Raw genomic sequence first — 16,156 nt, 5'->3', positions numbered from 1 at the left:
ATTCAGCTGAGCCAGAAATAAAACAGTTGGCCAAGAGAGAAAACAAACAAACAGACCCCCCCCATGCAACAGGCTTTTCCAGAACAACCTACCGCTCTGCCTGCGCTTCATGTGTCATGCTGAATCACAGAAGAGCAGTGACTCACAGAGAAAACAAAATACCCCAGTGCTAAACTAGAGATGTTATTCTCCATGGACTGTGTGTGTTATTCCTTCCTTCTGCACCCCTTTTTCATTAAAATTTCTCATGCATATTTTACTAGTTCGGAGGTATCTTTTGCACGATCCATTTCTTCTGTACAATTGTGAAATAGAAACAATACTTTGCTAACGTGAACCAAAATGTTAGATACTGTCAAGCTGGTCTTCCAACAGCTGAAAAAATTGAATGGACTGCACAGCAAGCACACTCAGCTACATGTATACCTCGATAATTTCTACTCGTGTGCTTTGTGTTTTATTTTGTCAAGGAACACCCAACCCTTCTCACAGCAATCATGTGCATGAATACAAATGCATATATAAGAGTAGAAAAATAAATGTTTGCAATAATACTGCAAAACACTAAACTATTTTGAAAATTAATGACAGGAGACAGTGAGGTAGGTTGAGAACTGGCTGGCTGGCAGAGCTCATAGGGTTGTGTTCAGCGGCACAGTCTAGTTGGAAGCCTGTAGCTAGCGGTGTCCTCAGGGATCACTACTGGGCCCAGCCCTGTTCAGCTTCTTCATCAGCAACCTGGCTGAAGGACAGAGCACACCCGCAGCAAGGCTGCTGTTGACACAAAACCAGGAGGAGTGGGTGATCCACCACAAGGCTGTGCTGCCATCCAGAGAGACCTGGACAGGCTGGAGAGTTGGGCTGAGGGGAACCCCATGAAGCTCAGCAGAGGCGAATGCAGGGTCCAGCACCAGGGCAGGTTGGGGGCTGGCCTGCTGGAAAGCAGCCCTGTGGAGAACGATCTGGAAGTCCTGGTAGATGACAGGTTAACCGTGAGCCAGCAAAGGGCCCCTGGGGCCAAGAAGGCCTGTGGGATCCTGCCCCACTTCTCAGCCCTGGAGAGGCCACATCTGGAGCGCCGTGTCCAGTGCTGGGCTCCCCAGTACAAGAGAGAGACCTGGAGCTCCTGGAGAGAGCCCAGCAGAGGGCTACAAAGATGGTTAGGGGACTGGAGCATGTCTCTTTTGAGGAAAGGCTGAGGGAATTGAGCTTGTTTAGGCTGGAGAAGAGAAGGCTGAGAGGGGATCTTATCCCTATGTATAAATATCTGAAGGGAGGGTGTCAAGAGGATGAGGACAGACTCTCTTCAGTGGTGCCCAGGAACAGAACAAGAGGCAATGGGCGCAAACTGCAACACAGGAAGTTCCACTTGAATATGGGAGGGCACTTCTTTACTGTGAGGGTGACAGAGCACTGGAACAGGTTGCCCCAAGAGGTTGTGGAGTCTCCTTCACTGGAGATACTCAGAACCCACCTGGATCTGATCCTGTGCAATGTGCTCTAGGTGACCCTGCTTGACAGGGGAGTTGGACTAGATGATCTCCAGAGGTCCCTTCGAACCTTAACCATTCTGTGATTCTGTATTATTATTTGAACAAAGTTTATTTTGCATCCAGAAATGTTCTTACACTTTAAGACAACAGGCACAGGCACCTTGGGAGCATGGTTCTCCTTCATTCTGCATCAACACCATATCCTGAAGGCACTAACTCTTCAGGAAGCCTTTCAAAGCTACAAAAATACCAACAGTACATAAGAATAACAGCTTCCATCTCAGCCTCTTTTAGATCTCCCCAAATTACAGTGAATGATGCTACGCTCCAAGAGCCCAGTGATCTCCACCTCCCGCATGGCCTGACGGGTCAGTTCCTAGCAGGCATAATTTAAAGGTTTCAGCCAGGCACAACTAGAGCCCTCAGCTAGATCTAGGATTAGAGGAAATGTGAAGATAGAGCTAAGCAACCTATCTGACATGGACAGGACAGAAAATGAGTCATACATTTGATAACGACGCTTTAAATATATTTTGAAATGTTTGTAACATAAAACAAACAAAAGAGGGTATCTACACATACTGGTTTTCTAGAAGGTAGGAGGAAATGACAAAGATCTACCAAGACAGTTGGCTTTCTTCCCCCCACGTTCGCCCCCAGATGACTTTTTGGAAGCTGTAGAAGCAGACATAGCAGGACAACAGCAGAACATTCTGGCAACTTTTCTGCTCTTCACTAACCTGCCTTTAACCCTGCTATGTGCACCTTGCTAAATGCAACTTGGACAGGTGACTAGTGTCATAGTGGTAACTTCAGAGCTTGATAATATATGTTAACATATTCACAAATTGCTCTTTTGATTAAAGGTTTAATCATGAAAGCTCTTTTCAGTATGAGACAGAATGAATTTCTTAAAGGAATGATAATGACAAAATTCCCCATCCTAATTAAGATAATCTTGTTTCTCCCTTTTATACTCATGACATCCAGCATATTTTTACTACTGGTCAGCCAAATAACTGTGTATGCAGTTTTAACAGTTACAAATAATTACAAAGTTGTACACCATTTACATGTTCTTTTCTTTTAGTGTTACACGATAATAACTGAAAAGACAAATCTTTGCCAAGCACAAGAAACTTTGGAAGCATCAGAGGAAAAGATGAGTAAGTAGTAAATCAAGTATTTCTTAGGAACACATGGCCTTGGAAATAGGCTTGATCTCCCACTGTGAACCAGTACCAAAAAAAAATCTTTCTTCATATCCTTCACCATACCAATAATAAGGAGATGTGAACATTTCCTTAAAAAGAAGGCATTCAAATTTAGCCCAACAGCTTCATGAGATTAGATGCAGGTATAAAAAAGGTTTTCATCAAAACTGATTGACCTTGCACTTCAGTCATCAAAAGCCAAAGTCAGAAGCAAATGCTTTTGCTACTTCGCAGTCCTAGGCAGCTGCTATCACAGCTCTTTCTGCCTGTTTTCTCTTGCCCTTCATCGTGCTGTCTGCACTGAGAAATGGACTAGGGAGCTGCACTGGATTAGAACACATAAATACATATTTTTTTCTGCAAAGTCATTCTTTTTAAGACTGGATGTGTTCCCAGATCTGATGAAGTACATGAGCAATCCTACTAATACAGCTGATTGCATAATATGAAGGCAGCATAAGACTTCTGGCCTTGGAGATGGCAGAATGAAAAGGTGGGCAAAATAATCTGTTCAAAATGCTGCTACAGCTCAAAAACATTCATGTAACTATGCCTCACACCTTAAGGTGAAAGGTGCTACAATCTTCAAAAGCTTTTTAGCACACATTTATCTAGTGCTTGCATACTCACAAACTTAAAATATGTGTAAAGTAAGCCACTGAAATGATGTGCTGGCAGGGCTAGAATTATTATTCTAACCCACAGCATCTGTAAGGCCAAGTCATTCCACTTTTGCCCAAGGCTAGCAAATGAAGAACGTTGAGGGGTCTGCAATGCTAGCCACTCTTTGCTACCACTAAACATCTCTGCCTTCCTATTTTTATTCCTTTTTAAAAATATAACAATGTAATCAACAGCCAAATACCTTTATATATCTCAGCATCCCCTAAGAACTAATATGAAGCTCACTAACAAGACCCATGAACCTGGAGTGCAACGCCTGCAGAAAATTTCCAAGTAGTTGCTCTAGTTCTAAGTCCATCTGTTGGCTTGGGCCGGGCTCGTGCCACTCTTGTGCTCTTGTTAACAGTTATTAATTAACCAAGTCTCATACACATAAATCAATCCCAGAAAGCGAGTGTTAAGCTTCTGCATGTGCTTACTCCTGATAGGAAGCCCTTTCCACAGGACAAGACACAGTTAATTACCTCAATGGTGTAACCAAACTCCTGAAATTCTTTACCAGGGCTTTGACACAAAGGAAATTAAACAAGCTGGGCTCAGATCCAATTGCAATTTTCACGGTTAGGACTACATATGCTCATAGTAACTTTGTCTAAATGTGATGCAAGAATATTTTAATTCTTCATCCGTCCCATAAATCTCCTGGGAACAATGACGTTCATGATCCTAGTATGGTTTGGAAAGGAGAGTTTTCCCTCCTGCCTCACAATTGCCTAAACCCACTTACTGGCTGTCTCTCCTTAAGTTAGTATTATTTTTCTGAGGGGAAAAAAAGTCTAGCTGACTTCTTCAACTTTCCGTTCAGTGACGGAAGCCATTCTCAATATAAGTAGCAGTATACCTTGTCACGTTAGATGCATTTCTCACAGAAATGCTCAAGTTACTGTAACCCTTCTCCATGAAGTAAGTGCAATGGGTCATTGGCAAGATCAGTGCAACCAGCCAAGCACAAATAAATATACACTAAATAAATACAAAGCAAAACTACATACTCTGATAAACAAAGAGGAAACACCTTTACTGGCAATCAGCTGAAAAATCTGTTAAAAAAAAAAAAAGACAAAAACAACACACTCAAGGAAAAATTACTTCGTTTGTAACATTTCCTGAATACAAAGTAATTTTCTATGGGTTAGGATGGAAGAAAAGTTTTGCTTTAATAATTAAAAACTAATTTACACAACTATCACCCCATTAATTATTTTTTACTCCTTCAAGAAATTGCATCAACTAACATGACCAAAACTGTAAAGGTCATATGAGCTTTTATTTCAGAAAAGGGAAATGAAATCTCATCCCTGTTGTTCTTTGTTTACTTTAAGGTACAAAGAAATTAAATACATTTCCAAAAATTACTTTTTTCTCTAGCATTGTGTTACTGCTATTTCCCAGGACGCACAGATTTTGGCAATCTACAGTGTGAATTGTTGCTGGACACAAAAGACATTTATTAAGTGCTCACTCTTAGCACCCTTGAAAATTAAGCTATTCTTTACATCTCTAAATGACAGGTTAGGCCTGTAATTTCCAGAACTGAGATTTTACAGTGCTAGCCATACTAGCTTCAAGGACTGTTATACAAAAGGAAATTTCTTGAAGAAAACCTTGATCAGTTTGAAATTCAATAGACTGTGAGAGATCACCTAATGAAAGTAGTGAAAAGATTGTCAGATTAATGTAAACTACATTCTTTATAATTTCTCATATATATTTAGCTCATACAAATGGCTCAACAGTTCACAAACGAGTTGTGGATGAATAGAGAAGACTGAATGTACTACTGAGCTGGAAAGCCCAATTAACAAATTGCATGTACACAACTGGAAAGCTGCATTGCTGTTGAACGCATCTTCCTCATAGCATTTTGTTATAACTCTAAAATCCCTTTAAAAGTCACTTGGAATTTGCCATGGTCATGAACATGTCTGATAAAATGACAACTATTTATTACTGATTCTTCCTGTCATTAAGAGATCTTATTCATCTAGAAATCATTTTTCTGGCTTGCATGTCTCTGAAATCTTTCTGACCTTCCCACAAAATGCCCACTGCTATCTTTTAACTTTCCATTCTGGAAATGGCTAAGAACTTTTATTTATCAAAGAATAAACAAAGTCCATTCTATCAACAGACAGCCTTGAGGAAGGACTGCCTAATTAAGTCATTTCTTTACAAGCTGAGCTGCAGTTTAGGAAAACATGCTCCTTTTCTTAGGAGCTAACTAGAAAAGGCAAGCAAAACTAGATGCTGCACAGTGTAATCATGGATTTTTTTTATTATTATTATTTTTTGCCATGAATTATCATTAGGTAAGCAATTAGTGAACTTAAAAACAATTAGGTACTTCTTTTTAGAGTAACACTTGCTTTTATATAATCTCGGATAAAGTTGGCACCAAACTAGGCATCTGCTAGCGTCGTTATGCAGTTCCATTTCCCCTCACACGTTACCTCACCACTAGGCATCTTGCAAATATTTCATCTTTTCCTGAATATGCACTTTTCTGAATACGAAACAGAATACAGACTAGATCTGATATCTCACATTTTCAGGAGAAAAATGGATATATACTTTAGGGGAATTTTAGGGTAATTTTGAGAAACAACCCTAAAATCTAAAAGGTGCTCTGAAGAAGTACATAACAAGCATCTGAGCACAAGGCATGTCTGCAAGGCTTTTCACATTTCAAGAGAGGTTCATGAGAGGAAACTGCTATTACTCATTGTTTGTAGTGAACAGTGCCTGGGAGTCCTAGGCATGCGTCAAGCGCAGTGTTCAGTGTTATTCAAAGGAAGAGGAATGATTTTAGCCCTCGGAGTCATAAGCCCATTTCTCCACGGATCAATTGTTTGCAACAGTTTGACACCTTCTTTCATAATGAGACCAAACACATTTATTGAGCACATTCCAGGCTTTATTGATCTGAGCGCTGTGGTATTACTTATCCACAAAAGGTGCGTGTGGACAGCACAGGCTGCGGTACAAACTGCTTTGTTCTCAGCCCATCCCATGCTGGAGCAATTACAGCTCAGAGAAAGGAGTAGGTAAACTAATTTCTATAGGTCAACCCATCAGTTACCTTTCTGCTAACATTACCAACTAGGGGTCCGATTCCAGCAGCTCTGTCTCCTGGTTACTGGTGGAAGTCATTGATTTCTTTCTACATGTTACTAAACAGCTAAGGGTCAGCTGCGTTCCAGGTGAGGTCTCCTGAGATCACTAAAAAAGCTGGATTCCTCATTTCTGCTGACATCTTTTGGAAAACTTAGACCTGCATATCGCTAGCATGGACTGAAGTAGAACTAATCCCTTCAGAAGATTCAACAACCTCTTAACATTTTGACTGAACCCTTTTTTTTTTTTTTAAAATAAAGATTTCACTGAATACATTTCTCATTCTGCCACTCAACCTCCCCCTCTGTCAGTTCCATTCCACTCTTTTCCTTGCAAGCTTGCCTGAACTACCCTAACAACAACAAAAAGCCCTCAAAACCCCTACAGTGTACACCTCAAAATCACCACCACTGTTCATAAGGTAACGCAGACTCTTCTTATGATGAAGGGAGGATGGAAGCAGCACTTGAGTAGTTCTTCACCAGCAGCTCAAGCACACCTGCAGGGTTTCTACTGCCTGGTGTCCACAGGACTCTAGAAACCAAGAAACCTACCACTGGGAATGGAAAAAGGCAGCAACCAGCTTCCCGTCAGACCAAACTGAGAAAAGGGAACTGGTTGATTGCTTTGGTTTCCCTGTGTGCTGACAAGGGCACATTCCCCAGCACCCAAAGAAAGGCACTGCTTCAATGTATAGTAGTTAGAGTCTCCCGACTCTTTACACTGATAGAGACACATAAAAACCATGCTTAAAGGATAGAATTTTACAATAACTACTAAGCAGAAAAGAAACAGAAAGCTTCCTTTAAACAGTCAGAAACTGACCCGCAGATTTCTTTTTAGATTTGCTTCTATACCCACTACTATTACTTTTCGGTAATATTCTCAGGTTTATTTTTAACACATATAAAAAGAAATCACTTAAAGATAATTATAATTTGATGTCCTTGCATTTAAATCCATACATGTTTCTGCAAGAACATTACAGGCAAGTTGTCTACATTTCAGCTCTTAGCAAGTCCAATTTAACCAGTACTGTTCAAATACTAAATTTCATGGGAAGAACTAGTCCCAAATTTAAGCAGAAGTTCAATAGACCTGGAAAAAATGTGCCTGTGGGGAGAAATCAATTTTTACCTACCCTGTAGAGCAATAGGTAGTGAGTCTTCCGACACTAGTATTTTTCATTCAAAATTAACTTTTAAGTTTCAAACTAGAAATGTAGTTAACTACCCCTTTTTAAAAGAGTCAAGTTCATTCCCTAACTTACAAGGAGAAAAATAAATGAAGAACATGGGCTTTGGTGAATAAAATTAAGTCATTTAGGTTTTTACAGTTGTGTGAAGAAGGCAAGACACAAATAAACGACGAATTTACCTGAAAGTAACACCAGCCTGCAGGGAAAAAAAAAGGGCCAGACCTCTTCACAACCCAATTATCTAAGAAGCACTGTAAACTTCAAGCAAACATTTATACCAAACCAGAACAAGTTGACACAGAGAAATCCATTAAATCAAAGAAGTAATGTTCACCTGTAGAAGTACGAGCACCCCCTGACTGTGTTGTGAGTAAAGTGTTCCTGAGTCTTCTCATTTCCAAAGTCCTCTAATGGATCTGACCACAGGATGTCACACATAGGTCCGTATGCAGGTGGTTCCTTGAATCGATCTAACTAAGAAAAATAGGAGACAAAGAAATACTAACTTCTTTCAATAGAAACACTGAAGCAAAGGTATTATTTTTTTCATTCCATAGGTTGCCAAACTAACACCCAAAGCAAACTACTTTTCAGCTTTGGGTTACTCTCAGCTTTAAAGCACTGGATTTTGAATAACAGTAAAATGTTCCTTGCTAACACTGACAAAGAGAAGCAGTAATAGATATAGATGAAAAATGAAGAGATACAGTGGATTCCCATTCAATGTGATTTTTTTTCTTTTAATGTTCTTTGTGAATATGGAAAAGAGAATAGATAGTAATTCTGTATTTTGTGATTTTTCAAATATCATGGCACTTGATTAATGTGACTGAGACAATTCAAGAAAAAAATACAAGTTATTTCAAAGCTAGTTCCCATTTTAATTTCAATACATTCATATATATATATATATATATAAACATTTCTGCATTACAGCATCTTGCCATGGTATTCCTGTTGTTCCCATAATACTAGCTCTCATTAAGCAGCTAAAAATTACTGTTTCTGCCTGGTATTAAAAGACCACTGGCATTAAAAATTTAAATTATATAGAATCACACTGCATATAAGAGTATAACAAAATATGAAAATATTAAAAAGCAGTATTCCTCTGTAAGCACCCTTTAATACAAAAACAGTCCTTGTTAAGATGACTGTAAGAGTGAAGCCAGCAGTCCAAAACATTCTCTAGAAAGAAAAAGGATCTTTCTCTCCAGAAAGATCAAGTGATGATTTGTTAATTATAAAAAAAAAAAGTAATTTTCAACCAGAAAGAAGTGGTCTTACCTGTTTGCAACACCAAGTTAAAAAGTCTTAATGAGACCACCACAATTTTATCTTTGCATCCCCATTATGAAATATTCATAGCATGCCTACACTTCTAACTTATTTCAACCCTCTAAGCAATTAATGCTTTTGTAACTGTAACTCATTTAAATTAAATAACAATTCATAAATATGCAAAAACAATTCCTACTGATTGCCAAAGATGAATAAACCTGCCGGGGAAGGGGGGGTGATGGGGGGGGTGAAGTGAAGATGTTAATGATCCTAATCTAGAATCTAAGCACTAAACACTGTTGCTCTGCTATTACACTGTTGCAAAGCCAGCTAATTTTCAGGCAGAGAATATTTTAGCTTAATGAGATAGTGAACCTTTAACTCAGAAACCAAACTTTGTATTCAGTAATTTTTGAAAGTGCTGTCAATATCTTAATCTAATTGCATTTAAATCAGAATATGTAATTACTGGTTTAAGAATTATATTTTTAAACAATATTTATTTCTTAGTAGGCTAAAAATTAACCTTAGAATACAATTCATCTTTCAGTATCTGTAAGTTTCAGAAGTGTATACCCATATTTACAAGTTTCAAACTGCATGCAAGAAATATGAAATCTTTACTGCTAGAAACACTAAAAACGAATGGGTTAAATATCTCTTTTACCAAAACACATGAAAAGAATTAATCCTTGATAGCATGCAACAACACTAGAGTGCATAAAGATACTGTTTGATATTGTCTAAGTGGGGCTCAGTAAATTGGTGCTTATATTATACTCTTGTGTTATGAAAAGTTTCTTATAAGCACTGCACACCGAAGTGCAGTACTATTAAAACCATGGCAGAAAATTTTGACAATGAAGTTCTTGACTTTTTTTTTTTAAGTAATAATGTTTTGACTATAAATTATTGCTATCATATCACATTTTTTATTATATTATTTAGGTATTGTGAGATTTTTCTAGAAATATATATATATACATATATATATTTTTTTAACTTCTCTCCAAGAGTGCAGAATGCCTAACAAGGTGCAAGGAATCATCAGGTGGTATGCTCACAATGTGACAATAGATTTTACTTACAAGAAATTAATGCTGTGTTCATTCGTTCCTAAATACTTATTTCCCTAATGCAATTTATTTTTCAGAACACGAAGATGATAAATCCTGCGTTATACTGGATGCTGGTGATTTCTTCGCCTCAGTAAAACACCACTAATTGCAGCAATTCCTTTTACATTCTATTTAAAAAGACCTTTAAAAGGCAATAATGTCAATGTGAATGTCAAAATGACATACAAGCATCTTACACAAATGGAAGTGAGAAAGGATTCAATTTCTAGTTATTGGTGATTAACCATTCTCTCATTAGACCTAAGCACTACTCAGACTTACTTTTCTGATGTCATCTAAGGTGTTGATCTCTGGAGACAAGCCACCATGTACACACAGGAATTGTTGGTTCATCAGAGCAGCCAAGGGAAGGCAGTCGAAGGCATCCATGCAGGCATCGTATACTCGTTCTGAATATTTGATTTTACCTTTTAAAGATTAAAATGGTATCAAAAAGTGCAACCAACGCCTAAGAGGAAAACAGCAATAGAATGCTACTTAACCCTAATCTTGCTGTCACTGCTCTCTCTTGCACTGAGAACTACAGCAAAGCTTGCTTCATGCTAAAAAAACCTTTAAGGCTACTGTTATTCATTGGTGGAAAAATTCTTCATTTACTGTTTGAGGCAAAACTAACAGAAGTTCTGCAAAGTTCATTAAACTTTTCTTAAAAACTGTAAATAACCAATTTAATATGCCATTGTTGTCTCCCATGAAACCTATGCAGCAAGGCTTAAAAAGTCTGCTGAATGGTAATCAGCTACTACATTTTCACTCAAAGCTCTCTATGAAGTAATCAGAACTTTAGCCCAGTCCCTTACAATTAATTATCTACCGAAAGACCATTACGAAATGAATGAGGTGGTACAATGAAGCTGAAATGTTAATTTACCAATGTGCATATTAAAGTCAGAAAACCATGAAGCCTTTGAGCCAATTAACATTTCCTTTATACCCGCTGCTAAAAAGGCAACAGAGGAGTATGGCAATAGCTTCAGTTTACAGTGCCACAGAAAAAAAGTTTCATTGTGCAAGTGAAGGTCTACACCTAATGAGCTTTTGTGTGTCACTGCATCCTTTCTTGCAATGCAGAAAGGAATTCCTATAAAAAGAGCATACCAAGAAGCGTTGCCCTGTAAATTGGCTTAGAGTGAATTGCACTTCTGATCAGAAGTTAGCTCAGAGACTAATCCCCTCCCTTCTCCACCACCGAGACACCCTCCCCAACCCCTGCAGGATGACGGCCCGCTCGGGGAACAGGGCTGGCAACTGAAAATTGCTCAGAGTAAACGTTAGGAGTACCTTAAAAGTTACTGATAGTCAAAGCAAGTATCAAACACAAAATAACAAAACGAAGCTGTTGAACAGGGATTAAAGACAAGACAGGCTATAAGGTACACTTACATTCTTGCTTAAATGTGAAATACTCTGTTAAATGTCTACATTCATGATTCCCACGAAGTAAAAACAGTGTTTTGGGGTAAAGGATTTTCAAGGCCCACAAGTACAGCACACACTGCAAAGGAGAAACAAGAAAGAGAAACATAATTTATAATTCATTACAAAATTCAACCACTATGTTCCCCCCCAACACCAAAAAGAAGCAGCAGCAGAAAAAGTACTCTGCATGAAACATGTTTTCAACACTTAAACTTCATCGTTCGTGTATTTATTGCGTGCAAACATCTCTCCTTGGTGAAACCCGGACTAGCAGAAGCTAGTATCAGTGTTCTCTGATATCAAAGTCTCTGACTTGGGCTAAATGAATCCCTGCTCAGCCTTCAGTTGTTACAGCTGTCAGGAATGCCATGCATCTCCAAAACAAAAATGTGTACGCTCCACCTGGAAGGCCAGGCAGAAATCTGCTGTGGAAACCATTTCACCGGAAGATCTGCATATCCTGCCTGAAGAAAGGCTGCTGCCCTAGAACAATTTAACCCACACTTCAGGAAATACCTTAGCTTCCAGTATTACAGAATTTCTACAGGAATACTTGTAACAAACTCTTGCTTGTTATTCGCTTTATGCTGTTCCGCACAAACGGACGAGAAAGAAAAATCCACAAAGCTCTTGCATTAAATGCAGTTACTACGAAGCTTCAGATAAAGCCTTTTGTCTTTCCAGACTTCGATTTGAGATGACATTTCTCGTAGACACGTTTTTAAAAGGTAGAAAAGAAGACTTGGAGGGGCAGTCTGTGCTGAGACCTCTCGAGAACATCTGAACAAAATAGTTGTTTTGAAACAAAATTGGCATGGCACCAACGTCAAAGCATTAAGAAACTCCTGACAGATGAATAAATTTGCAACCTTCACAGAATATTTATCCCTTGCATGACGGCCCTGGCCAGGTACCCGGCTGACAAGCTGGCAGCTCCAGGGAAGCCAATGGAAACGAGACACGTCCCATCTCATCCCACGAGACTGCTGGATGCGCTCAGCCTTCCCACTGCTGCCAAGCTGATGAGCCCACTGTTCAGAAGAACGTGGCAAGGACCATGATGGCCTAGGGAAAAGTGAGCTACAAAACTGTCTGAACGATTTCTCCTCCAGCCCTTCCTTTCGTAAGTACCCACCAACTGCACGATTGTTGCACAAGAAACAAAAGGTGTCAAAATTCAACACTTTCATTTGCAACCATCCCCTAATTACCTCCCTTCATTCTGTCGGGGCGTTTAGTTACCTTAATAACCAACAGCCTGGAATCTGGAAATGTACTTCTAATAGTGGTTTCTGCCTAGGGGAAACCCAGCATTTTTGTCAGTTTCATGCCTCTAAATATGAACAGTATGAATTCCCTTCTATGATTCAGAATGTCTTCATCAAAAGGAATAGAAGATCTATGTTAATCATATCTGAACATTTTGATCTCTGCTCTCATTTGCTTTACAGTCATCATCTTAAAGAAAACATAATGCCGCATTTTTCCATTTGTGCTGAAATTCACACTATCTATAGATAATTACACAGCAGCAGGGGTTTTACAATGCTGCACTTTGTCTTGAATTTATTGTGCGTAAACATCTAGATGCTCTGTCTGGACTCCGTAATTTGTTTGTTTATTCAGAAGCTTTAGAGGTAGGTTAAAAAGTAGAGAAGATACAGGCAGCACCCTCCAGTACTTAAAAATATATATAAATAAATAAAAATCAATCCTCCCACTTGGGAAGGTAAGGAAGGGCTCCCAGGCTCACGTTGCACGTTGCCTCCTCCACCTACCAGGCGTTACTGCCACCCCAGGCAGCAAGAAGAAATGTCCAAACACTACGCACATCATGTTGACCTAATCCAGTGGGAAATTATGCTGTTGGGTTGCAGACTTCAACGGCCTCAGGTTGTGCCAGGAGATGTTTAGATTGGCATTAGGAGGAATTTCTTCAGGGAGAAGGCGGTCAAGCCTTGGAACGGGCTGCCCAGGGAAGTGGTGGAGTCCCCATCCCTGGAGGTACTTAAGAGAGGTGTGGACATGGCTCTGAGGGACATGGTTTAGCGATGGGATGCGGCAGGTCAGGCTGATGGTTGGCCTTGATGAACTTGAAGGTCATTTCCAACCTAGATGAGTCTATGAATGACGTGCTGTGGCTCAAAACAATCATGAGGGGTGTGCCTAGGGAAGGCTGCATAGACAGGGAAGACTTGGCTTTGAGGATTTCACTTCAATAGGCAAGAAAGCCTGGACTCTCCACATTACCAGCAAAATTCTCCAAATCTGACGATGACTGCTCGGTTTCATCATTTTTCCAAGAACTCAATTCTCTTAACTTATAGTTTAATGCAAAAATTTGAGGTAAATGCTGCGAGACAAGATGATTAAAGTGACACCTCCATTCATCCAAAAAAAGTTCCAACTGTAAAAAAAAAGTTGCATTGAAGCTACCCTAGGGCTTCTAGTTCTGCCAAATCACTTTATAATTTAGGAAAGCACAACATATAGTGCTTAGATGAAAAGCTTCATTAAGAAAAAAAAATAGAGTTGGTTATATTTTCCTTTTAAGTTTTTCAAATTCATAACGCCTTGACAAGATTGAAATGAGCACAAAATACTTAAAATATCATCCAGGTCTAGGAAGCAAAGCAAATAAGGAAAACTAAGTTTTATCTTTTTTTTGCATTTGGTACTTGCTTATAGTTAGATCACTTTACGTTTGCTTATCATACTTTTATTTTTCCATGTTCTCTTTGAAGCATTCAAGAGAACTAGAGAAGATAAGGGGGAAGCAACACAGTCCAGAAAATACCATATTTCAAAGCTACTCCTCAAGTAACATATGCCCAGCCTTCACAATTTGTGTAGTTTTCAGTACTATCATATTTAAGGCTTATTTTCTTTAGATATTTCCTTTAATTGTCTCCCTTTTCTGTTCAGAAGTCCACTGACGTAATATCGTAAGAATAAACAAGAGCTAATTAGCAGATTTTTTTTCCTTGCAAACTAAACAACAAATACGAAGGTGACAGTTTTTCATGGCTTTTCAACTTAATCATTTACATACAAAAAAGTAAAGTCCAGAAAGCATAAGCAAACTCATTTAAAACAAATGAACAAAAAAAATGAACATTTACTGAAGTCAATTTGCTGTTGAAAATCTGAGTTTATAATCTCTGGTTATTTGGTAGTGTTGCTTCCCAGTAGCAAAACTTTAAAATCTCTTCTTTTCTCCAAGTTTTGTTATTATTAATAATATACTACACGTCATCTTTGCTGTGGCTCTCCATAAAATGTACAGGAGTGACTTTGCAACCCAGACGTCCCTAAGGTAAGAACAAAGAGGTGATCTGCCCAGCTCCCAGCTCCTACAGTAGTCAAGCTGTTTTCCTGCTGAGGCTCTGGCAGCCTCACCACCAGGAAAAAAGGTCTATGCAATTAAGTGCTATGTAAGCCAAAGAAGCATATTTTCAAAATGGGCTAGGGATTTAACTCCATTGTTGCATGCTGAGTTGGAGCCTTCTCACCATAAGTCTCAGCTCCTTCTGAAAAGGAAAAACAAGAATCCCAGACCTCCTTCCACAAATCTCACATTAAGTGCTCAAAGCAAGTAACCTTGAAAAAGTTACCCTTGCCTCTAGATTGCAACCACAGCAACACAGCCCTCTGCCTCCTGTGTGCTCTTTCACTGATGATGCCAAGAAGAAAAAGCTGTAGCTCACTGCTAGCTCTACAGCTTTGTACGTGTACCAAAAGATGAACTCTTCCCCCCAAATGACCGATGCCATTGGGCACTCCCCCAGCACAAGAAGTTCAATGTGAATAAACACAAGGTAACGCATACTCAAAAAGATAATTTGAGCCATACGTTACTAAGATCTCTACTGACGCTCTCTGAACAGTATTTTAGCACAGCTCCTTCACTCTACCTAACACACACCTCATCTAAATATAAAAATTGCATTATTTTAACTGCACTGCAGTAATTGTATCATTGCAGTACCTAGTACAGATGCAGCTTTCTAAAACGGAATAGTTATCCCGAAGGAAACTATGTGCCTTTTTACACACAACTGCACTCACACTACTAGTACCATTCATTGTGGCATTATTTCAGAGACAAATAAAGACAGGTTGCATCTGTAACCAAAACACATCACTGATGCAAATACTTTTCTGAACTACCTACATCAACCACACCTTCAGTGACAACTTACAGTTCTCGCCACAAGTCTTCTTTGCCAACGTGCTCTTATTTTGCCAGTTCTTTCTGTCTCAAAAAGAAGTGCTCAAAAACGTAGAGGTTGCATGTTTAAAAATTAAAAAGGCTACTGCCGTGGAAATCTACTTCTCATGGACTAACAGTGAAACCGTTCCTTGCGGTCAGGGTCTCAGCTGGTTCCAAAATGTTGTTGAAGAATTCAGTTCTGATCATTCAACCTTTGTTTAATTTATTGTTCTTAAACATCTGCTGAATATTCCCAAGCTGCTTTGGGAGCTTGTTTTGACACTTGCACGGTACTTTAGCACCTCTAGATTTTAATTACTGAAACACACTCTTCTAGCTGGTCTCCCAGATGGTTTTATTAAAAATGATCACATGCAAAACATCGCTACTTGCCTTATACT

The 16,156-nt window shown here is 39.0% G+C and overlaps 1 protein-coding gene across 6 annotated transcripts in view; it reads right to left on the bottom strand.

Annotated features, from left to right (window-relative positions):
* The window catches only part of PPP3CA (protein phosphatase 3 catalytic subunit alpha), a 278,936-nt gene that overhangs the window by 39,252 nt on the left and 223,528 nt on the right, over window positions 1–16,156 (bottom strand). For all 6 annotated transcript variants that reach the window (XM_083835543.1, XM_083835544.1, XM_083835547.1 and 3 more), the window contains 3 exons: window positions 11,507–11,618; window positions 10,385–10,530; window positions 8,038–8,177 (listed from right to left, as the gene is read on the bottom strand). In XM_083835543.1, the coding sequence (XP_083691669.1) occupies window positions 8,038–8,177; window positions 10,385–10,530; window positions 11,507–11,618 (398 nt within the window). The remainder of the gene's footprint in view (window positions 1–8,037; window positions 8,178–10,384; window positions 10,531–11,506; window positions 11,619–16,156) is intronic.

Source organism: Anser anser, assembly GCF_964211835.1.
Source record: "Anser anser genome assembly, chromosome: 4".
NCBI lineage: Eukaryota > Metazoa > Chordata > Aves > Anseriformes > Anatidae > Anser > Anser anser.
Note: the sequence above shows the minus strand (reverse complement) of the source record. Positions and strands in the feature narration are given on the sequence as shown.